The sequence below is a fragment of the Mytilus californianus genome, unplaced genomic scaffold (assembly GCF_021869535.1).
Source record: "Mytilus californianus isolate M0D057914Y unplaced genomic scaffold, xbMytCali1.0.p SCAF_5, whole genome shotgun sequence".
Classification (NCBI taxonomy): Eukaryota; Metazoa; Mollusca; class Bivalvia; order Mytilida; family Mytilidae; genus Mytilus; species Mytilus californianus.
Window position 1 is genome coordinate 55,854,363 of NW_026262701.1, and position 26,838 is coordinate 55,881,200.

Sequence of the window (26,838 nt, forward strand, 5' to 3'; positions counted from 1 at the left end):
TTAATGAGACCACACAAAATCATGTTTGGTAATCTTACAAATATTATCTTCAATGCTTAATGGCAAACGAATCTTAACCCCCGAAATGTGTACATATAAGTGAAAACTCTCTCCATCGTACAACACGCTATTTGAAAATTGAACTAAGTGGAGAAAGGGAGACAACTTCAATTTTACAGTTACGTGACCAGACTAAGGGCATCTTCTCAGCCGAAGGATCCCGTCAATATTATTGGTTAATTTCGTAGCGAATCATTGAATTTATAAGACTCGTCCAATAAACACCAATGTGACAATGGATCCAACTCGTTCCTTGGGTGTGGAGATTTCGATGGACCAGTTTTCTCTAAACGCTATATTTTTACACCTCCACACTGAAGAGAGTTCAAGTGCTACCATTGGTCAAGTATAATGTATTCGGAATGGGCGTGACTTATATCAACCGATAGATGGCGTAACATTGTTATCACAAATGTTGGCTTAATCTGGCAATACGGAGAGGAGGGGACTGAATCGTAACCCTTGGCTTGCGAAGATGGGCTTAGGGTTCCAATAGCGTTATTATTAGTAATGCATTTTTCATAGGGCACCAGTGGTGTTTTATATTTTATTTCTCAAAGACTATATACACTAGGACAAAATTGATAGCAGTTCCTGTTACTAAAATGTCAGAGTTTAATTTTCATAACAACCAAAAAAATATGTTTTTTGGCAAAATATGACCTAAACTGCAGTTGAAAAAACATCGTCTATTTATTCGCTAAATGAAAAAGGCAGATTTTTAATGACTCTGACATGCAGATATTGAAATATTTTCTATACTTTGTAAAATGTGGATTCTATTTTCTGTATTTTCTAAAACCTAATTGGATAAGCTTTTCGATTAAAGGTAATTCCAATCCTGTATCATCCAACCAGAAGCCGCACAAGATTCTATTCTGAGTACCATCTTTATACAACAACTTGCGCGTTTGTAACCGACGATTTTTGTTAAATTTACAAATTTACAAAAACTTAATTAATAATTGAAATCAATATGTTTGCGTTATAATGCAAATGTTTGCGTTAATAGTAACATACTATCTGTTCGGTGTGAGCCAATGCTCCGTGTTAAAGGCCGTAGTTTGATATATAATGATTTAATTATTTACTTGTACACATTGTGACTTGGATGGGAGGTTGTCTCATTGGCACTCATATCACATCTTCTTACATCTATCTGCCTGTGTAAGAATATGAAGTAAACGTTGCGCAGTTGAGGCGATATTATAGTAAGAATAAATCAAATTTGTCATAGATGTGTAAGCTGTGTCGATTCTCTCACGAACTAAATTTGAGTCTGATGAAACTGGATCGATGCATCTACAAATTTAATGCTATTTAATTAAATACTTTTATTTTATTAAAAAATTATAATGTGCGAGTTCTAAATTGACACTCTACGCATCATCATCAATGAGCCTTTCAAAGAATAGTTTGATCCTTTCCAAGCACGCCAGTAAACGCCCCAATGGGGGGAGTCCGGTGTCTTTAGAAAATACTGACCATTCAGATCAGATGTTACACATGTATTAAACCACCAGGCTCCGGGATACATTGTAGCACAGTGACTAGAGTGGTTATCGTTATCGCTATCCTTTGTAGAGAAACCATGGCCGTTGTGATGTTCCAAGCTGTTACCTGTAAATAAAATACTCCATCAAAAATTGAACCCTGCTAATTTGTTTTGCTCTTATTTCTAGAAGAACATTTAAATAGCTAGATGTGTATTAAATGTAAACTATTTCATTTTAGAGGTTACTTTGCGTGAGTCCAACCCTGTTTTGTTAGAGTTCGGGTTGCTCAAGTTTGAAATTGACATACAATATTTCCTATAATAATAGTAAGTTAGGGTATAAATTCCTTAAGGAAGTAAAGGTCTTAATTCCATAACGAAAATGAGGTATAAATTCTTTAAGGAAGATAAGGTATAAATTCCTTAAGGAAGATGTGCCAGTATCTATCTAGTTATATAAATAACTGTTGAAATTTTTCAATCACAAGCTATTTGTATTACTTTAATTATAAAACCTTAATAAAAAGTTCGACATTCTATTAATACATGAAATGATTCACGTTTCGTATTCATCACATCGAGTTAAGTACATTGAACCCATACAACTTAAAAAAACACTATGAATATCTAAATACCAATCTCAATTGAGAGAGAGCAAAGACCGATAACTCTGCATGGGAGATTGATTAAAATATCATAAACACCAAATAAGTACCTGCAGTACCATGATATCCAATAGCGGTTAGTTTGAACTTCGAACTTTCATCTCCAATTGCAAAAACTTCATATTTTGCAAATGCCGTGTTTCCATCGAAATCGATTAAATCGATCCTCATTTCATAGTTGTGTTGTGATGTTAGAGAGTGCAAATTTTCGTTGCCTAAAAATAACGAAAAATAAACAATAAAAGATATAGGATGATTGCAAATGAGACAATCACCAAACAGAGACGAAATGACTTGAATGTGTATATAAGTAACTATATTTTATCGCATGGCCTTAAATGAGAAAAAAAAATACTTGATAAATTTCGTGTGTCGGAAACGCTTTTCTGAACTAACTGTTATCAGGAACGCTCCAACACAGACATTTGAAAGTCAGTTATGTATGTATACATCTAAAAGTATTTAAACAATGAGCAATACCATTCCTCATAGAAAGCGGAACAAGGCCTGACAATATTAAATGTAAATGATTTCGAACTAGAAAACCAACGGTCTCATTTATGATAAAACAATTACCTACTACTACAAGTACGACAGAAAGAAAAGCAACGACAACCATTGAAGCACAGCTGCTGACTTTGTACATGCATATACAGAATGTTGCGGGGTCAAACAAGTTTGCGAGCCCACAACCATCACCATAAGCTGAAACAGAGGTGTAACAACACAATGTAAGAACGAACAGTTAAACTTAGTTGGAAAGGGCTACACTAATTAGATTGACACGAATCAAAACAAATTTGACAAAAAGAAACACAGTGCTAATGTAAGGGTACTCGCGCGCATAAATTAAAAACTTTAAAGTCCGTTAAACACGAAGGTATTCGAAAAAAAAACACACAATGGATACGTTTTATTAAAACGATCAAATGACATTTTAATTAATATGCAATAACCGATCATATATTGGACAGGAAAATATATATTGTATTACCAATTTTGTTGAAACTGATAGACCTGCGAAAATTATCATGATCAAGAGTTTGTTTCCAGCTTTGGTATCAGAAATAAATAAAAAAAGATATGTCTGACAACCACTCCATTTACGATTTTGCCTTTTTGCTATCCAGTATCCAAAAATTTCCATATGTCCCTAGTTCAAACCTTGTCGGAAGTGCTTTGCGGCACTTTTATATCCATAACATGACTATTTTGAACTTCGGTTGCAAAATTATTTTATATTTCTTCCTGTGTGACGTTTACATTCTGACGTCAAACACGCGATTCTACACTAGAGTTGATGTAAACCTTGCCATTCAGTGACAGGACTTCAAATATGTCAATCCTTTATGGGTGGATTTAAATTACATATATACATGTAAGTAAGCAATTCAATTTGATAGATGCTTTTTGTGTTTCTTTGTTAAATATTTGTTTGTTTTTGTTCTAATTGAGATTGTGACACAGTGATGACTGCTGTACCCAGATTTTGACAATTTTTACCTATTATGTCTGTTTTGTTCACGCATCGTTGTAAATATAATGGAATTTGATGCGACTGCCATACAAGTAAATATAAAACCAGGTTCAATCCACCATTTTCTTCATTTGAAAATGCCTGTACCAAGTCAGGAATAGGACAGTTGCTGTCTATTCGTTTGATGTGTTTTATCATTTGATTATGCCATTTGATTAGGGACTTTCCGTTCTGAATTTTCCTCGGAGTTCGGTATTTTTGTGATTTTACTTTTTGCATTGAATGTTCTATTGACATAAACCTTACTGAAGTTATGAAAAATTTCTATAATATGATGACGCCAACAATTTTATAATGGGTGGATTGGTTTTGAACCTCCAGTGGCAAATATTACATGAATATCACGTAGAGAAAATGTCCGTGCTTTGTACTAATCCGCGACACTGATCAATGCGCTCGTTTATAAAGTTAAAACCTTCGGAAAGACATATCATACCCTACATTGACACATAATATTCTGAATCCGAGCCGATCAGTCAAAATTTGGTATTAAAACCTAATTCCCAAATGCAGTGAACATAGCACAAAACAGCACATGTCAATTGTACAGTTTTTGGTTTAACCTTGTCGGAAATGAAATACACAGCTCTCCGACTGGAGATAAGCACACAAGTACGAAACCACCGAGACGGTTTTTTTTTTTTTACAAATGTCCTTATAATGCGACACTATTCAAAATTTGCCAAATAAAGAATAAAATATTGTCCCATGCACTTTAATTAAACGTTTTATAGTGCTTAAAGTATTTTCCTTTATTCGGAAATTTTTGAAAGACATTTTGTAGTATGTATATCCTTGCTTAGTTCCGACTTTTTACGTAATGACTCAATAAACAGCATTTTCTAAACCTGTTTTGATAGGTGCAGAAATGTTAAACCACTTAAGTCACTATGTCAAGAACCCTATCCAATAAATGATAGTCTATTATTGGATTCCGTCTGCTTTGCCGTTGAATTATAGACTAAACGAGTTTTACAAGATATGCATTTTTAATTTCAAGAAATATCATTAACTGTAGTTTGATTAAAATTAGGTGTATTATTCAATCAATGTAAACTAAAAATTGACCTGATTTGCAAGAAAAGACAGTTGATTCAACTTTTAACTGATAGTTATAATAATTGTAAAATACATTTTAATCATGTGCAAACTAACCGAGCCAAAACTCATGCTTAGGGTTCCCAAATCCTAATTTGTACTCATTCCATCCGCGGTCAAAGTCAACATAGCCATTTTCTCTTCTTTGAAAAACCTGTAAAATAATACATATATATATGACAATTTAACACAGGGAGTAGTGCAATACACACTATCGTTAGAGGTTTATAAAGGTATGTGAAAACTTCTATCGTGTCAAAATCAGACCACGTCTTGTACCCTATGTGTACTCTGAAATGTAGCAACAACAAACAAATCAAAGCGTGAAAGCGCTGTAAAGGCAGTTAATTACCGGTTGTGTGTATTTTTAGTCCAGTTATATCATTATCTTGCATAGTACAGTGTACTTATCAGAGGTGGCTTTCAGTATTTAAGATTTAGAGTTCTCTAATGATATTGAACAAGTTATATGAATGTCATATTCTGAGCACTATATGAAGGTGATTGTTCTCACTTGTTTATGAACTAGTGCATTATGTCCAGTTTGTACCTTTTTTTATCTATGTTTATAGTCAAATTAGTTATCAAAGGTACCAGGATTATAATTTAATATGCCAGACGCGCGTTTCGTCTACATAAGACTCATCAGTGACGCGCAGATCAATATAGTTATAAAGCCAAACAAGTAAAAAGTTGAAGAGCATTGAGGACCCAAAATTCCAAAAAGTTGTGCCAAATACGGCTAAGGTAATCTATTCCTTGGATAAGAAAATCCTTAGTTTTTCGAAAAATTCAAAGTTTTGTAACAGGAAGTTTATAAAAATGACCATATTATTGATATTCAAATACTGTTTAAAATAGTTAGGCATTTTCTTTTTAGTAATAAGTAAATGTTATCAACTGTATTTTATTCAACTCTGCAAATGTGGTTTGTTACTGTTAAGTATGGATGATAGTTGTTTCATTGGCAATCATAACACATCTCCTTATTTATATAATGATCTATATTCAACGACCTCAGGTACAAAAAAAAATGTATGTAACTTAACTATGATGGGAAACCTTTGACTTCTTTCTTTTATATAAACTTTTGATTTTGTACCATAGAACTATGTAGAATAAATGTACATTGCAACATGTCAACTCTTTCAATGACAATACTTTTTTAAGAAACTATAACTCCAAGCAAAATTATATTTCCAAGTTTAAAGTAATTTATGAATGAAAAAAGGAGTTCTTAATTAAGAAATAAACTAATTCGCTGAGCGCAGCTGGATACACCCGCAGAGGTCCAACCCTGAACAGTTGGGGCAAAAATGGACACAATATTCAAGCTTGATACAGGTCTGAATTTGGATTGTAATTAAATATTTGACATATTATAGTTTCTGAATAAATGTAGTCAAAGAACTTGAAATCGGTTATATGAATTGAATTTATATTCAATTAAAGATTTCTTGCTGTTGTGCAATACTTAATAAATCTGTTGCCAGACTATAAACAAATAAAGTTCAATTTCTTCTCAATGTCATATTTGAAATTTATGAAAATCTATAGGGAGATTACATCAATAGTTATAAATAATTCACCAAAGTTTCATGCGAACTGCTTAAAGCATTTTTGAGTTTTTGTCCAACAAGAGTGCACACGCTGAAATGTCTCGCCTTCTTTACTAATCACTGATATTATGTTGATAGTCCTTAATATAAAGCTTTATTACAACTGTCACATAAACTTAACATTAACCAAGAAAATTAAACATTGACCAATGAACCATGAAAATGAGGTCAAGGTCAGATGAACCATGCCAGGCAAGCATGTACAGCTAACAATTCTTCCATACAACAAATATAGTTGACCTATTGCTTATAGTTTAAGAAAAACAGACCAAAACATAAAAACTTAACACTGAGCAATGAACTGTGAAAATGATGTCAAGGTCAAATAAAACCTGCGCGACTGACATATAGATCATAAAATATTTCTATACACCAAATATAGTTGACCTATTGCATATAGTATTAGAAAAAAAAACCAAAACTCAAAATCTTAACTTTGACCACTGAACCATGAAAATGAGGTCAAGGTCAAATGAGACCTGCCAGCTAGACATGTACACCTTACAATCATTCCATACACCAAATATAGTAGACCTATTGCATACAGTATAAGAAAAACAGACCAAAACACAAAAACTTAACTATAACCACTGAACCATGAAAATGAGGTCGAGGTCAGATGACACCTGCCAGTTGGACATGTACGCCTTACAGTCCTTCCATACACCGAATATACTTGACCTATTGCTTATAGTATCTGAGATATGGACTTGACCACCAAAACTTAACCTTGTTCACTGATCCATGAAATGAGGTCGAGGTCAAGTGAAAACTGTCTGACGGGCATGAGGACCTTGCAAGGTACGCACATACCAAATATAGTTATCCTACTACTTATAATAAGAGAGAATTTAACATTACAAAAAATGTTAACTTTTTTTTCAAGTAGTCACTGAACCATGAAAATGAGGTCAAGGACATTGGACATGTGGCTGACGGAAACTTCGTAACATGAGGCATCCATATACAAAGTATGACGCATCCAGGTCTTCCACCTTCTAAAATATAAAGCTTTTAAGAAGTTAGCTAACGCCGCCGCCACATCACTATCCCTATGTCGAGCTTTCTGCGACAAAAGACGCAGGCTCGACAAAAACTGGAAAATCCCCCCTTTTTTAATGAATAAAACCCCAAAACTCAGAAATGTAAAATCTAAAATTTATAAAATTCTAAAGGGAGCTTACGGATTGATAATTTAGTCTTAGATGCAAGATTTTTTTATCAGTTGTTAGTGGCTTTGAACTAGCTGTCAGTAACTTTGAGTACTCTCAGATCTGTACTTAGTGTCTATTTGTTGTTTGGATGTACAACTACCCGACCACGTCCACTTGTATTTGTATTTATCCATCTGATGAGTTAAACCTCTTTCAACTGATTTTTATAGTTTGTTCTTATATTGTACTGTTACACCACTGTCCCAGGTTAGGGGGAGGGTTGGCGCGCCTTCAAACTAGTTTAACCCCGACACATTCTGTATGTACATGTATGTGCCTGTCCCAAGTCAGGAGCCTGTAATTCAGTGGTTGTTGTTTGTTTATGTGTTGCATATTTGTTATATTCGTTCATTTTTTGTACATAAATTAGGCCGTTAGTTTTCTTGTTTAAATTGTTTTACATTGTCATTTTGGGGCCTTTTATAGCTGACTGTGCGGTATGGGCTTTGTTCATTGTTGAAGGCCGTACTGTGACCTATAGCTGTTAATTTCTGTGTCATTTGGTCTCTTGTGGAGAGTTGTCTCATTGGCAATCATACCACATCTTCTTTTTTATATTTACATCAACAGATATAAACAATTCACCAAAGTCAAGGTGAGACAACAAAACTTAGTAAGAAGATCTCTGAAATGTTTTACACGGTACAAGTTTTTCTCATTGTTGGAGATTGTACGGTGACAGAAACACCTATAACTGCTTAAACCCATTTCTTATGCACTTAAGTTCGATAAACTCACTGAATATCATACCACATCTCCTTATTTTCATATGCATTACAATTTACATGTGCATGTAATTATAAATCAAGGCTTCCAAAACGGTCATATATTCCGGACATTTGTATAATGTCCGGTAAAAGTCCGGCTGGGCAAAGCATGAAACGGACATCTACTTTTTAGTTTTCAAGGCTTAAGAGACGGTCATTTTAACATAATTCACGATCTTTTTGACCCAATCTTTTGCCTTTAACAGCCACACATTTCCGGTCATAAAAGTGACATGATCATTAAGTACTATCAAAACAACCCCTACTTTAATACCTTCTCATTTTAATCAAGGCTAATTAGTTGTCGAACAGCTGAATTTACCTGTTCAGGTGACAGGTAAACTATTTTGAACCGGACATTGATCGGTCTATTCAAAGTTATTTTCTTACATTTCAGCGGTTTGCATGTAATTAATTTAGTCAAAAAGATTTAAATTATCAGAAATACGTTTACAAATATGATTTGATGAAAAAATTAAAAAGGTGAAAATGAAAAATCGTCGTAACCACGTTGTTTGAACCAGAGACATGTCTCTGTTTGAACTAGTACACGTGTGCGCATGTGCGCAGGTGTGAAATTTAATTATGCATCCTAATTTCTTCAAAAAATGCTTAAATTGTCATTGATACCTTTATCTCACGTTTATTTCGAATATTTTCTTGAAGAAATAACGTAGAAAGAGCTACTTACACTCATTCATGCTTTGCAAACGTACACGGAATTTACGTATCCGTCTCTTGTCCATGTTTTACCATTGTCAAGATAACATCCGGTTTAGATTTAAAAACGAAAGTAAAGTTTTTGACAACGTTATTTTGCACAAATAAAGAGTCTAAGCAGAGATAAGTACGCTGATGTTGCACACTTCGAATGATGCACTGCCAATTTAACAGTTTACGTCAGAACTTCGAATTTGAATCTAAGAAAGTTTAATATCGTTTTTTTTTAATGTCAATCATTGGGATGGCCAACTCGGCAACTGATTACCATAATTGCCTTTTATTTATTTAGTCTTAAGTGATTAAAATCGGGATAATATATAAAATGTCCGGCTGGCTAAAAATAAATATATATATATCAGAACAAAATTCATTGCGTCACTTTTATTTATGCATCCTTTGGCACAATACAAGTTCTAAAATTACACAACATCATGAACATAGTACAACTAAATGTTATTTCAGATGAAAGTTTTGTTTCAGTTCCATTCATAAGATTTATTAGAATTTTGTATGTTTTGCCAAGTCCAATAATTCGCTCTATGTGCACATGTTAATTGGAGACTTTTCTATCCCGTATAAGAGTTTTGGAACTAATTCTGTTTCTTTTTTTGAAAAAAGTTAGCAAACAAATCTTGCACATTTAAACCTTTGTCTGCCATCACACTGTCACCTGGATCACATAATTGAACTATTCTACATCTTTCAACTATTTCATAGTCACTGGTAGAACCAACATATGCATTAGAGACATAGTTGACTAAACCAACAGGTGTCGAACATACAAGTATTTTCAGTGTTTCTGTTTTTATATGATGAAAAGGTTGCCTGAGCTCTAGGAGCTTTAGGTTTTATCACGGGATATTCTGTGCTGTAAATAATAATCCAAGTCGTAGGAAACTTTAATTTGAAGTTGGATGGTGAAAAATACCTGACTAAACCACTAGATGGCCAAGTGTTAGCCTCACACCACTGTTTAGACATAAAAACAATCCATGTATACACAATATTCTTAACACTAGATTCAATCTAGAATCTAGAAAGTTCAAAATTGGTTGTATAATGCCTCAATTTCATCAAAGTCATAAAAAACTGATTTTCAACTGACACCCTATCAATTTGAAAATATATGTATCTCAAACAATGTGCTACTGGACCAAGTGTGGTCAAAACAAATAAAAATTTAGTATACAACTCTAAACCGGTATAAAAATGCATGGCTGTGTCACGTGTCTTCATTTCAAAACTCTCTGCTGAAAACATAGGCATTGATGGTGTTTGCATAATTCCATCTGTGAAGTTCAACATTAGCTCGGCAGTTGGTGGTGGACAGTCATAAATCCTTTCTGCAGTATGAATGACTTCTTCAGGAAAACCAACTTTACAATCAAAACTTTCCTCTAGATTTCTACTACAATATTCATCAAGTTTAGTTCTTTTGTTTTCACAGGAAACTGCCCTGATTTTTCTTTTTGCGGACGATTCAGTCTCTTGCTTGGTCCAGGAAAATAGGCTGGGAATGGCAGTAGACTTAAGTCTCTGAATGGTGGGTTTGCGCCCTGAAAAAGGTTATAAAACATTAGTTTTTTGATAATTAAATGAACTTCCATTAGCAATGTATACTTTGTATTACCTGGCGAAATATTAACTAGATTTATTCATTACAATCTGGATAAAACTATGTTTGCCTGATTCAATGTATGTTATGTAAATCCAAAGGACAAACAATGAGAGACTTATGCAACAAACATACATTGTTTGTACCTAAATAACTATAATATAGATGAGAGCATGTCATTGTTTTGTTCCTGTTAACATTGTCATTGATATTTTTCAAGAAAGTCTATGAGGCATAGCTTATGCATTCCTGTCATTACTACATTAGCATAATTACTGCTAAAATAATTCTCAGTATGATATACCTCTTGTAAGAAATCATTATAATTGTAGCAATCACCAAAAAATCTCAAACAGATCACATTGAATCGTAATCCAAAAAATTATGACGTCTTGAATTAACCACCCCCTTTTATTCTAAAACGATAATTGCGGTTGTAAACAGACTTTGGTTTATTCGCATGGCGATTACATATATAACTATATATTTCAAAAAGAAAATAGAGTTTTACCATGAATAGTTTCCTGCACGTAGTCTTTTTCAGTAAAATGTGCCTTGCAAACAACAGCTGATTGAGATGGACTCCACGATTTCATCGTGTTCTCGTCCAATGTGCGTATGGGCCATGGCGTTGATCCAACTTTTCCTACTTTTAAAGTCATTTGGAAATGCATGTCCTCCTCTTAAATGACATCCAGGTACACAACAACAAGTACCTAGCATCGTTAATTAAAAATGTAACTGAAATAGTTGCACAGTGCACAAACCGGAAGTTGCGGAACAGGATCGGCTACCACGGCGCCATCTATTCAGGAACGATAATCTGCTACTTTATATAACTGCGAAATAACAATAACGTAAGACGGGTTCACGTGCATAAACAGAAATGAGCTTTAAATTGTATAATATAATTCATGTTCAGTCGACCTTTAATCATTATATCAACGACTGAAATGATTTATAAACATATCGATTGCAGATAACACTCGAAATTAACCCGAGCTCTTTCCACACGGAATTCAAATAATTCTAGTTTGTCAATCGGTTGACTGCTTATAATGCAAAATACAAATATATCAAAAGTTTTTAAAACTAACAAAACACAATGATCGTTTCTCTATTTCCCAATGTAAATGAAATGAAACAAAAAACATTTTATATCACAATAAGAAGAGGAGAGAATTCAACATTTCCGGATCTACTTGGAGCCTAACGACCCCCCACGTAGATAAGTTGGATATCGCGGAAGGAAGGATTAACCAGGCAACTAGAAAGGCATTAAAGCACTGCCTTTAAAAACTGATGCGAAACATTTGAATATATATTGACATTAAATCACATTTCTAACAGTACAAACATTAGCAGTTATATATTGTCCCTTATTAACAGAAATGTAGTATATTGTCGTTCAATTCTCAATATTTAAGCTGTAGTTATTATATCTCAGCATGTATTTTATATACTATTATACATGTTATAGATGAATAAATTTGCTATTTCCACGAAATTGTCTATTAGCAGGGTATGAAATATTTACTGGAAGCAAACATATTCCGGTAAAAGACTATTTACCAGTTTATAGTTAAACAAAAAACGTAATGGAAGCAAAAATTTTCTTGTATTTTAAGATAATAAAACTTACTTACTGGCTATTCGGACAATAGCAAGGTTAATACCTCAAAGTTAAAGAATTCGAGTATTATTTTATATTTGATAAGGGTATGGTATCATAGAAAAAAAATGTTGCTCACGGCTGGTTTATTGTGACGTAGAAACTTCATTCCGAGTTTACCCTGGTGTCGTTCAATCTTTACTTTTTGAATGTTTAATTTGGTCAGGTGTACTGTAGAAGGTGTTTAATTCTTTGTATTTCTTTAAGCATATGACTTCTTTGGATTGTTTTTGTTGACTTTTGTGGTTTAGTTTTTTGTTCTGTTCTCTTAGTCTATTTATTACTATTCTGTTTTAGACAATTTTGAGGTAAACCAAGCTCGATACATCTTTTCCGGAAGTGTGATACCGTTTTGGTTTAACAAAAAATTACAATTGACAAATAAAAAAATGCTACATAATGAGAATAGGAGATTTCTGAGACAATGGAAATAAATCAATCTACGATAATCATCATCATCTGTGCATTTCAAACTTAAAGGCTAAGTGTTCTGGAAAATGCTATATAATTTTTGAGTGAAGGGAATTGGAAAACTAAATAATCGGAACAATCCAATTCATTAAAGTATTCTATTATACTATTAAAAGGATCTGTTGTGAAACGCTTTTTGTTTTATCAATTTTTTTAATCTTACTCACCGTCCAGTGTCCTTCGTCTAAATTCATTTCACAATAAACATCAAATCCTTGTGTTTGATTTGGAAACACCTTATATACTCCACTTGGACATTTGACAGGAATATCATTACAATCAATAGGCCTTCCTTCTACAATGAGACACACAATGATGATATATTGAATTCTGAAATACCTTTTACTTCATCTTATTATAAAAGTGTCCTTTATCGCCAAGTCACACATAACTATAACACACATACTATTCTGAAGTAGATGGGGTTGGTGTAACTTACATTTTTTTATTGAGGCTTAAAGTTGGCATTGCTATCGTTATGTATTAAAACAATTATACATTTTAATTAGATAACTTTTGAATATGAAATTATCTATAATAGCATTGTTCAGAAAAAAATACTAGCGACAGAAATAACATAAATCATGCCAAACATTTTAATTTTTAATCCTTTGCCTGTGTCCATGCTTCTTCTCCATAAAAACATATCCCTTAAATTAAAAACATTAAATGCATAATATTTTTGAATTCACCTAGACTTACATTATGTAAAACATGATAATAGATAACGGGCATGAAAAACAAAGACAAGAGTTAAATTGGTGAACAAAACCAAGAATAGAGAGAAATAAGGTTTAAAATAGGAAGAATCGTTACAATTTATCATATATAATCTAAAATAACGAAAATCCGTCTTTTCCCCAATCCTGTGTTCCCCTCATACATATTTTAGGCCCTTTTATTATACTATACGTATGCTTGAAGAATATTTTAGTAATGGAAATATGGTAAAATAGTTTGTTCTCTCACTGGTAGGTCGGTACAAATACTTTGTGTGTTTAGTACCGATCTGATGAGTTTAGCACGAAGTAAATGCTATTTCATTCGTTATTATGCTTTACGTGTTGTAGTGTCACTGTCGACAAAACAGGTTTTGGGCGTAAAGATATTTATTCTTCATTTCTCATGCATACATTGTATTACATAGACAACAGATAGGGTCTTACAGATTGTTGGTAACATCTCTCAATTGCAAAGCAATACAGGTAATACAGTTTATTATATACCTCATGTAAATGTTTTTTTTACGTGGCATGACGGCATACAGATTAGGGCGTGATAAAGCCTTTGCAACCGTAACTGATATCGATATCATCACGGATAACTGATACACCACGATTGCCGTTGACCGTTTTACACTTACAATTTGTCTGTATTTACATTATGTACTACTAAGAATATCCTAATTAAGGTTGTAAGTAACGTCTCTCGAAGTCATACATATAACGAACATGTTCGTCACTCTATCTAACAATACAAATATTACATGCCTGTTAAATATTTTCTTGTCAAGCACCAACCCTGCTGCATTAAAAGGACAGCCTCGTTCTGAATTTTGAAATCATCTTTTTCTGATGATATGTCTATAAAGTATAGACTTTTTAGGGAGCTACCATTTGGTTTTAGAGGGGGGGGGGGGGGGGGGGGGTTCGGATGAAAAAAATTGTCCTACATTTTTATTTTTCACTCTATTCGGTCCTACATTTTTTTTATTTATCGCGACGTTTTTATACAAGGTTAGTGTGAGCCACCCCACCCTTTCCCCATAAAAAATCAAAACAGTTGAGACTCAATTGGGTTCTTATCCCAAGAACAATAAATTGAACAGTTTAAAACCCTATTATTAATTTTTAGCTCTCGTTTGCAATGTTAAGTTTTTGATTTGTTAATTATACACACATGTTCGAAGAACATATTTATCGTTGATATTTAATTTTTGTTAAAACTGCTGATGAGCTCTTTTTTATGGCCCCGCAACAAAGTTGTCGGGGCCATATAGTGTTATCCTTGTCCGTCATTCCGTCATTCCGCAACAAACCATTATACGCAATTTTTTTCTAAACGCCTTCAGATATTGGGCTGATTTTTTGATATGTGAGTTAACCATGATGAGTTAGAGATCATGTTTAAGTTTCGTTCCGCTCTGCTAATTTTTGTCGAAATTCCGGGCTTTTGACTTTGATAAATTGTTGAAAATCACAATTATGCGGACTTTTTTTCTAAACGCTTTCAGATATTGGGCTGATTTTTTAGTATGTGAGTTAATCATGATGAGTTACAGATCAAGTTTAAGTTTCGTTCCGCTCTGCTTATTTTTGCCGAAAATACGGGCTTTTGACTTTGATAAATTGTTGAAAATCAATGTTATACAGACTTTTTTTATTTACGCCTTCAGATATTTGGCTGATTTTTTGGTATGTGAGTTAACTATGATGAGTTACAGATCAAGTTTAAGTTTCGTTCCGCTTTACTTATTTTTGCCGAAATTACTAACTTTGGACTTTGATAGATAGTTTGAAATTTAGTATGAAATTTAACTACTCATTGATCCAGGAAATTTTTCAACAAACTAGCATTGGTTTTGATAACTGGATACTATCCATGCATGTTTGTCTCCACATGTGTTGTTGAAAGTGCAGATTTTTCAACTTTTTGAGACGGGGCCATTCGTGTCGTTCCGACACATCTAGATTCTTTAAACAATCATTGTTTGAAAAGGGTATAAAACCAACAATTCATTGCAAAATATGTGTCATTTTTACTTACGAAATGAGTTTCGGTAAATAAACCTCCATTCGTCTAAGGTTTCAGTTTCAACGCAACATTGCTCAGATGTATCAATACGACATGTTGATGCTCCTTTGGAATAACTCGCCAAACAGCATTTTGGATCTGATAGGCACATATCTGCACATCCTATTATGGACTTACAATACACATCGGTGGTATTTTCGGTCTGAACAATTCTAGTGCTACCCTTTGTTTGAAATGTTTCAGATCTCACATCTTCATTAGTTGCATTTACTACAGTGAACGTAAATGTTGTAATAAAACACAATACTGCACAATAAGGAAAACAGCAAAATTTCATATTATTTCATATGTACAGAATTACTATTACGAAGATAGACAGACTGTTGTCGACTTAAAAATTAGATTTCCAAAATGATATTTCTTGTTAAATAGGTGTTCCTAATATAGGTTGGTTAACATATACAACTGCATTCTTATATCAGATAACATGTGATACCATAGATCAAATTCATTTATCAATCGATTGAATTTAAACGATGATATTCATAAACCAACATGAAAAATACTTAATTTTGCCGAACAAACAAATGCTGATGTCAATATCAGAACAAATATACGGAAGTGAAACCTAGGTTTCATACAAATTTAAAGTAGTTTCCATGTGTTTGTAAAAATTTAAAGCTCACGTTTTGGTTCTAATTTATATATTTTTAATAACTAGCCCATTGTATAAAAACGACTATAATTCACTTACAAAAACTTACTTTTGTCGTAGAGATAATGGTTATGTCATTATCAAGAACAATGAATAGGAATTGAAAATACAATTGCACCGAAAATGGAGGACTTTTCTTTCATTTGGAAAAACTAGATCAAGTTCTTCATGTATTTCTATGTTAAAAAAGTCTTTACTTGATAAATATTTGCATAGAAACCACTAAAAACGCTTTGATAAATCATTTAACGGATTCATTAAATAGCCATGCATAGTATTTAATTATTGTAAGCTGAAATACATCATGGATGCGTACTGCGTCATAATTAAAAACTTCGTCCTTGAGTACTTGTACTTATCTTTTCAATACATGTACGTACAGTTGGTCGACAGTTTTTCCCTAAAGTGAGATCCGAAACAATTGAGTAGGAAAGCAACTGACATATAGTCAATCAAAATATTATTGCAAAATAGAAAATAATATTTAATATTTATGACATATAATTAGAAACATGGCGCGCATTTTCGAAATATTTGTAAAATTTTGCTTGGATTGGAAATGGACACGTCCATATAACAACGAACTATTGTTAGAATATTCTTTGTAACAATCGGAAGATGGATGAAATGATACGATTTGTTCCCTCATAACCAAGAAAATATAAACCAAGACTGGTAAAATTCAATCATAAAACACAAAAACACGTGTCATAAATAAAAAAAAAAACAATATGGAGTGACTTTGTTTTTTTTTAGTTGAACATATTGAACGGAAGACTGTTGTACGTACACATGTATACGTATTTTTAAAATAACGAAAAGGCTTCATAAGCATATGCGTGCCTAAGTTGTATGATATTGTTGGAATATATTTCTATTTTGAAAATCGTATGCATGTGATCTGTGTTTAATCTGGTGATGAATCAGTGGTCAACGATGGTGACAGTGATTTTCCGTGTGAATTGGATTTGCAAATTTGAAAATAATATATTTATTAATTCCTGTTCTCTAAGATGCCGTATTTGTAAGTAAACAAACCTTTATTCTTAGTACATGCAATTAGCATCTGTCAGATGACAAGTTACCATTACGTTGTTTTAAAGTGCCCGAATCACTTGCAAAGGATGAAAAGATGAATTACGGACTAGATCTGATTTGGCAATCTTCTTTTTGAGACCTTTGTGTTTAAAGCGATTTCATGTATGGACTACTAGCCAAAATAATTGCATGCATTTTTCTTTATTATATGTCTTTTTTTCGACACGAAAAGCTTATTTAAATATAACATGGATTTGTATTTGTAACTTAAAAAATCCTTAAAAATACATTAAAATTGAGAATTTTTATAATACACAAAATGTACATTCTACACAGATACCGACATTTGTTCATATCAATTTTTTTTAATTACGGGGATTTAACGTCACATCTCTGCCGCAAATCATAAAAAAAATCTTACACCAAATTTACAATATCCTTGACAAATCTCACTACTAGCCTTGTTAATAGTCTGCTCGACTGTCTTCTCTACTACTTGATTGTCTATTATTGTCCTTTGTACCCCAAAGAATTCTTTAGAAAACTATTTAGTAACGCCTCGAATACCGGGAAATTAGTTTGTTTGGTGTATAAAGCTCATCAATAACTTGATTACTCGTAGCCTAATCTTGTTTGCCAATGGATCACATGTAACTCGTATATGTAAGAGAATGATAATCCCTTTCTTCATGATTAAGTACGAGCGTTAGCATTCTGTTTTATCAAAAAGTATTCGTAAAGGAAAACGTCTCTATTGCTGTTTTATTGATTTTGTCAAAGCTTTCGACAGTGTGTCACATTATGTTTTATGGCAAAAAATGTTAAAATGCGGTATTAGTGGAAACCTATTGAATCTTATTAAATCAATGTATTCTAAGTTAAAAACTTGTGTTAAATTAGATGGTGAATTTTCAGATTTTTTCCATTGTAATGTTGGCCTAATGCAAGGTGAATTATTATCTCCATTTTTATATGCAATTTATGTAAATGACATAGACATTGATTTAATTAAACAAGGAATAGAACCATATGAAGTAAAAATGTTAAATCTTTATCTTTTTATGTATGTTGATGATACAGTTCTCTTCAGCGAAAGTATTTCTGAATTACAAAAAATGATAGTCACTGTATATGATAGTTCATACAAGAATGGTCTTGACATTAATTTAAGAAAAACCAAAATAGTTGTTTTTCGTAACAGAGGTGTACTGAAAGAGAATGAAAAATGGTATTTGAATGGTAAAATGATAGAAATGTGTGATCAGTTTGTATATCTTGGTTTGTTATTAAATTATAACGGTACTTTTACTGTAACACAGAAAACACTATCTGAACAGGATAGAAAGGCTACATTTTGTTTATTGAGTAAGATTTATGATGATTGTTATTATACTGAGACTTTGATATCCTTATTTGATACATATGTAACAAGTATTGTGAATTATGGTTGTGAAATATGGGGTTTTCATAAGGGAGCTGATATAGAAACGCTTCATTTGTATTATTTAAAAAGAATTTTGAAAGTGAGAAAAGGAACAGTAAATCATATGGTGTATTTTGAACTTGGACGTTTACCATTGTATGCATATAGATATGTAAGAATGGTACGTTATTGGTTGAAGTTATTAGAATCTAATAATTGTATATTGAAGAGTATTTATGAAAATATGTACGAATCTAGTTTTGTTAAACCGAATGATAAACTCAACTGGAGTTGTAAGATAAGAGACATACTAAACAGGTATGGATTTAATGACATATGGTTAGCACAAAGTGTTGGAAATAGTCAATTATTTTTGTATGAATTTAAAAAAAGAATTGTTGATAATTATATAGCTGAAGGCTTGTCATTTTTTGAAAATACCTCAAAATGTAATTTGTATCAATATATACATGATGGACATACTTTGCAATTTTATTTGAATCGACCATTGAACAGTTTATTCCAGTCATATGTAACTAAATATAGAATCAATTCACATTCACTTAATGTAGAAACTGGAAGATACTTTAATATTTCCAGAAATGAGCGTTTTTGTACTATGTGTGATAAGAAAGTAATCGAAGACGAATATCATTTTATATTAGAGTGTGATAAATATGTAAATGTCAGAAGTAAATATATTAAGATATATTATTATAGAAACCCATCTACTTTCAAACTAGTTCAGTTATTATCTGTAAGAAATATTAAGGAGTTAAATAATCTGGGTAAATAGCTTTATGAGGCAGAGAAAATTCGTAACACTTGATTGTTTGTTATGTACCTTTATTACCAATGTAAATTGTATGACAAACTCTGCTATATGTTAGAAATTGTTTATGACATTAATGCTGGATATGTATATGTAAACTGTATAATTTGTGTATCTGTTTAATCCTATGAGCTGTATTTGCTTACGGAATAAAGTATTATTATTACAAACTTAGAATATTGTAAGTGTTCAAGGCTCAAATGATCTCTTAATTGGTTGTATTTAAGAATTAGTTTCATTGTCAGTGCAATGTTTATAATTAATGCATGACATCCTTTTTAGGCATTTCATTTGTGGATTAGTTTTAGTGATGTAAGGACTTTCTTATCATATGGGAAATATTTAAAAAAAAAATGCGTTATACATATTAGGTGACACAACAGAACAAAGAAAATGTAGGAATTGTATATGTTTCCTGATTGTGAGTATGGATGTAAATCATGTAATATTTTAGTGAGGAATTATCCTTTTTTTTAATTTACAGTTTAAATCAATTGATACATTTGATACAATTTTAAATCTCGGTCTATTTCTGAAATTAATTCTAACATAACTTTTGATTTTTTAACCCTGTATACCAACATTCCCCATGTGAAATTATAAAATTGTTTTGAATAAACATTGAATGACAAACTTTTTTCTTATGTGACGTTTACATTTTCTGACGTCAGACACGCGAAGCAATGAATGTGGTTTTTAATTTGATAGATGCTTTTGTGCTTTTTTCTTTTTGTTAATAATTGTTTGTTTTGATATTGTAACACAGTGATGACTGCTGTACCCATATTTTGACTATTTTATTTATAATGTCTGTTTTGTTCACGCATCGTTGTAAATATAACAGAATTTGATAAGACTGTCGTACAAGTGAGAGGTTTAGCGCTATAAAACCAGGTTCAATCCACCATTTTCTACATTTGAAAATGCCTGTACCAAGTCAGGAATATGACAGTTGTTGTCCATTCGTTTGATGTGTTTTGTCATTTGATTTTGCCATGTGATTAGGGACTTTCCGATTGAATTTTCCTCGGAGTTCAGTATTTTTGTGATTTTACTTTTTGAGTTACAACTAAATATATTTAACAGCCAATATTTTGGTCCGGCTTTTTACATCAAATATTATTTCATTATGTCAGGGAAATATTCAAATAAAATGCCTTTAAAAGTTTTTAATATGTTCAAAACTTAAATTAAATTCCTGTTTTTTTTTTAATTCATCGGAATATTTGAAATAACTATTCTTCCAAACCGCTGATCAAGTGATGAAAGTTTTGGAAAGCTAAAGATTAAGGTATTTTTTTTTATTTTGCAAATGCTTTGATATTGTTTACTTATTCAATAATTTGAAGTTAGTAATATTTTCATAATAACATTCGCAGTACCAATTTTACTGCACAGTAAACTTCAACTTATTTAGAGTTTTTTGTTTGTTTCACAATTCAACTTTTAGTCAGTTTCAATCACTGTGATAAATCCTTTCAATCGGATAAATGTGCTTCAGGGCAGTTGTAACTTATTTGTAGAAACTCTTTGCTTTGAACTGTAAATATACCCACATAATAGGGGGAGAAATCCGTTTGCGCCAAAAATGCGTCCTTTTTTGCAACAACTTTTTTCTCCAATGCTACGTTTGCGCCACCTGTTTTAAAATTACCTAGTATCATTTGCGCCAAAAATAAAGCATACGATTGCGCCAATTGAAAGAAAAATGGCTTCCCTCCTCCTTTATCTGGGCTTGGGACCGGCAGTTTACACGGTAAATGTTTCCTTTTCTGAAACATGTCTACTTCTTACTGCTGCTGCATGAGTACTCCGCAATTCAATGTATGTAGTAGCTTGTAGCTTCACTATATTGTCCAAAAACACAAACATTGAAGGATGGGATGCATAAAACAGTTCATTTTAATTCTTATGGAATGCCTCTGATCCATTATTGGTGCGTCTTGCGGTATATGGGGTTTCAGCCCATGTGCAGGGTGGGAAAAAAGCACTGTCATCAACATATGTGGCTAAAACATAATCAGCAAAAGCTTCTATAGTTTTCTCTTTTGGCATATCTTGTATTAAATCTTCAGCAAAGCAATAAGTTTTCTTGTCTCTCTGTACATGGACTGTCTTATGCATTTTAAGTCATTTCTCTCCAGATGTTCCTCTTCATGGTAAAATAGCTCCGAAAATATGATATTTTATTAGCCAAAAATAAGAATAAATACATATTAATCATTATAATATGTATGATAAATATGTGTAAAGGTAAATTGGCGCAAATGAATTCCGAATATTGGCGCAATTGATACATGTAAAGAACAAAAATAGGCGCAAATGATGACCCTGAAAAACAGTAATTGGCGCAAAAGGACTCCTGCCATAATAGGATAATCCCTTACTAAGAACATGATTTACATTCATTCTTCACAATTAAGAGGCATCAAATCCTACAATTTCATTGGTCGAGAGAACTTTGCCATATTCTAATGCTTGTTTATTTGACCTGTTGATACTAATTGTATTGCTTTTTTGTTATTTTATGTTATTCAGGGTTATATCTGGTCTATATACCAGCTTTGATAAGTGTTTGGTATAACTATTAATTTTCACTTCGTACTATGAACATCAAAATTATTTATTTTGTAATAATATTTCCTTTCTCTATTGGTACTGTACACGTATACCTAACAACAAAATTATTTTCATTTACCTGTGTTTAAAGTTATTGCAAATCGATGGTATTTTTGTTCGAGCATATTGTTTTTCTTTAATTGTTTAACATTTCTTACCTATATAACATGTTACTTTTATTATTCTTCCCTTAGTTTATTTATTTTGTATTCAAAATTATTAATTTTGTAAAAATATTTCCTTTCTCTATTGGTACTGTACAGGTATACCTAACAACAAAATTATTTTCATTTACCTGTGTTTAAAGTTATTGCAAATGGATGGTATTTTTGTTCGAGCATATTGTTTTTCTTTAATTGTTTAACATTTCTTACCGATATAAAATGTTACTTTTATTATTCTTCCCTTAGTTTATTTATTTTGTATTTACATTGTGTCATAGGTCAAATTTATTTGTTCAGTGTATGTTAAATGGTGTTAATATGTCCTTTGATTGAGTTAAGCTATTTCAGTTGATATTTTATAGTGTGTCTTTCTATGTTGTGATGTTACACTATTGTTTCAGAAAAAGGGTGAAGGTTTAGTACCATTAAAACGTTTAAACCCGCTGCATTTGTTTGCACCTGTCCTAAGTCAGGAATCTGATGTTCAGTAGTTGTCGTTTGTTGATGTGGTTCATAAGTGTTTCTCGTTTCTCGTTTTTTATATAGATTAGACCGTTGGTTTTCCCGTTTGAATGGTTTTACACTAGTAATGTTTTGGGGCCCTTTATAGCTTACTGTTTGGTGTGAGCAAAGGCTCCGTGTTGAAGACCGTACTGTGACCTATAATGGTTTACTTTTATAAATTTTGACTTGGATGGAGAGTTGTCTCGTTGGCACTCATACCACATCTTCTTATATCTATGTTTGTTTCGCGTTGATTTTTTCGTTTGAATTGTTTCACATTTTGTCATGTCGGGATCTTTTATAACTGACTACAGGGTATCGGGTTTGCAGAATTTTGAAAATTAATAGTCTGGCCTGGTTAGGACTTAAAAATAAATAATCTCGCCCAAACAGAATGAAAATGTATATTTTACCCAACACAATGCAGTAAATAAAGGTGTACAAAAGTAAAAAGTAATGTTTGCACGTCAAAACCGTATAAAGTTGAACATTAATTTCCTTCAGAAAAAAATCCACCTTCCCCTAAAAATAGCAACTGGTTGTCCCCTTAATTTTCTCATTGGCAATCATACCACTTCGCCTTATTTTATATATGTCTTTCACAGAAACAATGCAACAAATTGAAATATATAAGTATACCATAATCGAAAGGACAAAGGTTATTCTGATCCATGAAAGATACTACATTAAGTGCACTATGTAAAAAAGACGACAATGACGAATGACGGACGTGTACGGGTAGATAATAAACTATATATGCTAATTTCACATTATTTTATATATGACCTTGGCATAAAGATACTAGTATACAAACGTTCATAATGGACTAACATATTCTTTCATCGATATGGAGTTTTCATCTAGAAATAGACTTTACGGACATTCAACAGTAGGGGAAAAGGCTATAGAGGTACACAAATATGCTTCCAATGCCACCCACACGGAAAACCTCCTTCATGGGCCATTTGGAATTGAATATTTCAATATTTGAGGTGGACCTTCAAATAGATTTCATCTCGTTGACTTTCTTTCTAATGCTTTACATGAATTAGATTGATTTGGAAAATATTGCTTACGTCCTAGGGACACTGTTGTCATGAACAATTGTGGCTTTCATCACAGTAGATTCGCCGAAAATACCCTTATATTTAGTTTGGGACACCGTCATAAAGATTTATCATATCAACCTCTATATCACAAAGACTTGAACACATGTGAAGTATGTTTTAAAGTAATGAGACTATTTGCATAGTCATATGAATTACGTACGTGAATTGACTGAGATAGCTATATGTGACGGTCTAGAACAAGCTACAGCGTCGAAGTCTATTTCTATATTTCGTGGATGTGGTTATTTGTAAAAAGACTTGCTGTACTTAGTATATTATACATTTCCTTATAATCAATTCAATTAAATATGTACATGTGATTCTTTTGTGAAATGTAATTTTTTAAGGGGAGGGCGATGATACAGAGATCTATTGAAAGTATAATAGGGTAAAGGAACTTTACATGATTGCTTATTTATAAATCTGACATAAGGTGAATACTTCTATGCCCCAACCAGTTAGATAAAATAAAATTTAGTCAGAGGCTATTTATAATATAACAATGACTTATCAACTCATTGACGAGTTTATACGGCCAAGCAAACTAATTATCTGGTATTCGAAGCGTTACTAAATAAATTTATAAAGAATTCTTTGGGGAACAAAGGAAAATAATGGACAATCAAGTAGTAGAGAAGACAGTCGAGCAGACTATTAACAAGGTTAGAATATAGCAAAGTACTCTCGACCAATGAAATTGTAGAATTGGATGCCTCTTAATTGTGAAGAATGAATGTAAATCATGTTCTTAGTAAGGGATTATCCTTTAATTATTTGGGTCTTTTTACAGTTCAAAACTAGTTTCTATAAATGAGTTACAACTGCCCCGAAGCACATTTTTCAGATTGAAGGGATTTATCACACAGTGATTGAAACTGACTAAAAGTTAACTTGTGAAACCAAAAAAAATCTCAAAATAAGTTGAAGATTACTGGTGCAGTAAAATTGGTACCGTGAATGTTATTATGAAAATAGTAATAACTTCAAATTACTATAAAGTTAAACAATACCAAAGCAATGCAAAACAAAAGAAAAAAAATCTTTCAGATAAAAAATAACCTAAATCTTTAGCTTTCCAAAACTTTGATTACTTAATCAGCGCTTGGGGAGAATAGTTATTTCCAATACATGTATTCCGCTAAAAAAACAGGAATTTAATTTTGAACATATTAAAAACTTTTAAGGGTATTATTTTTGAACATTTCCCTAACATAATGAAACAGTATTTGATGTAAAAAGCCGGACCAAAATATTGGCTGTGAAATTAAATTTAGTTGTAACTCAAATGTATTAATTGGTTTAAACTGTAAATAAAAAAAGAATAATTCCTCACTAAAATATTACATGATTTACATTCATACACACAATCAGGAAACATACAACTCCTACCTTTTTTTCTACTGTTGTGTCACCTAATATCTATAACGGATTTTTTTTTTAAATATTTCCCAAATGATAAGAAAGTCCTCACTTCACTAAAACTAATCTATAAATGACATGCCGAAAAAGGAAGTCATGCATCAATTATAAACATTGCACTGACAATGAAACTAATTCTTGAATAGATCATTTGAGCCTTGAGCACTTTACAATATTCTAAGTTTGTAAGAGAATGATAATCCCTTTCTTCATGAATAAGTACGAGCGTTAGCGAGTACTTATCATTTGAGCCTTGAGCACTTTACAATATTCTAAGTTTGTAAGAGAATGATAATCCCTTTCTTCATGAATAAGTACGAGCGTTAGCGAGTACTTATCATGAAGTAAGGGATTATCATTCTCTTACAAACTTAGAATATTGTAAAGTGCTCAAGGCTTAAATGATCTCTTGATTGGTTTTATTCAAGAATTAGTTTCTTTGTCAGTGCAATGTTTATAATTGATGCATGACTTCCTTTTTCGGCATGTCATTTATTGATAAGTTTTAATGATGTGAGGATTTTCTTATCATTTGGGAAATATTTAAAAAAAAAAATGCGTTATAGATATTAGGTGACACAACATTAGAAAGAAAAGGTAGGAATTGTATGTTTCCTGATTGTGAGTATGAATGTAAATCATGTAATATTTTAGTGAGGAATTATTCTTTTTTTATTTACAGTTTAAATCAATTAATACATTTGAGTTACAACTAAATTTTATTTCACAGCCAATAATTTAGGCCGGCTTTTTACATCAAATACTGTTTCATTATGTCAGGGAAATGTTCAAAAATAATGCCTTTAACAGTTTTTAATACTGTTTCATTATGTCAGGGAAATGTTCAAAAATAATGCCCTTAAAAGTTTTTAATATGTTCAAAATTAAATTCCTGTTTTTATCGGAATACATGCATTGGAAAAAACTATTCTCCCCAACCGCTGATCAAGTAATCAAAGTTTTGGAAAGCTAATGATTTAGGTTATTTTTTATCTGAAAGATTTTTTTTTCTTTTTATTTTGCATTGCTTTGGTATTGTTTAATTTTATAGTAATTTGAAGTTATTAATATTTTCATAATAAAATTCACGAAACCAATTTTACTGCACCAGTAAACTTCAACTTATTTTGAGATTTTTGTTTGTTTCACAATTCAACTTTTAGTCAGTTTCAATCACTGTGTGATAAATCCTTTCAATCTGATAAATGTGCTTCGGGGCAGTTGTAATTCATTTATAGAAACTCTTTGTTTTGAACTGTAAATAGACCCAAATAATAGGACAATCCCTTACTAAAGAACACGATTTACATTCTTTCTTCACAATT

The 26,838-nt window shown here is 32.0% G+C and overlaps 2 protein-coding genes across 2 annotated transcripts; both read right to left on the reverse strand.

Moving 5' to 3' along the window:
* Nucleotides 1-1,426: 1,426 nt before the first annotated feature.
* Nucleotides 1,427-13,561, reverse strand: LOC127702048 (ficolin-1-like). The gene is made up of 5 exons (XM_052206049.1): nt 13,498-13,561; nt 13,104-13,231; nt 4,913-5,009; nt 2,271-2,435; nt 1,427-1,680 (listed from the first exon to the last, which is right to left on the reverse strand). Exons 1-5 carry the CDS (start codon nt 13,559-13,561, stop codon nt 1,427-1,429), a joined length of 708 nt encoding a protein of 235 aa, XP_052062009.1.
* LOC127702898 (uncharacterized) lies at nt 9,545-11,599 on the reverse strand. The gene is made up of 2 exons (XM_052207203.1): nt 11,305-11,599; nt 9,545-10,734 (listed from the first exon to the last, which is right to left on the reverse strand). Exons 1-2 carry the CDS (start codon nt 11,465-11,467, stop codon nt 10,205-10,207), a joined length of 693 nt encoding a protein of 230 aa, XP_052063163.1. The 5' UTR covers nt 11,468-11,599; the 3' UTR covers nt 9,545-10,204.
* Nucleotides 13,562-26,838: the final 13,277 nt, after the last annotated feature.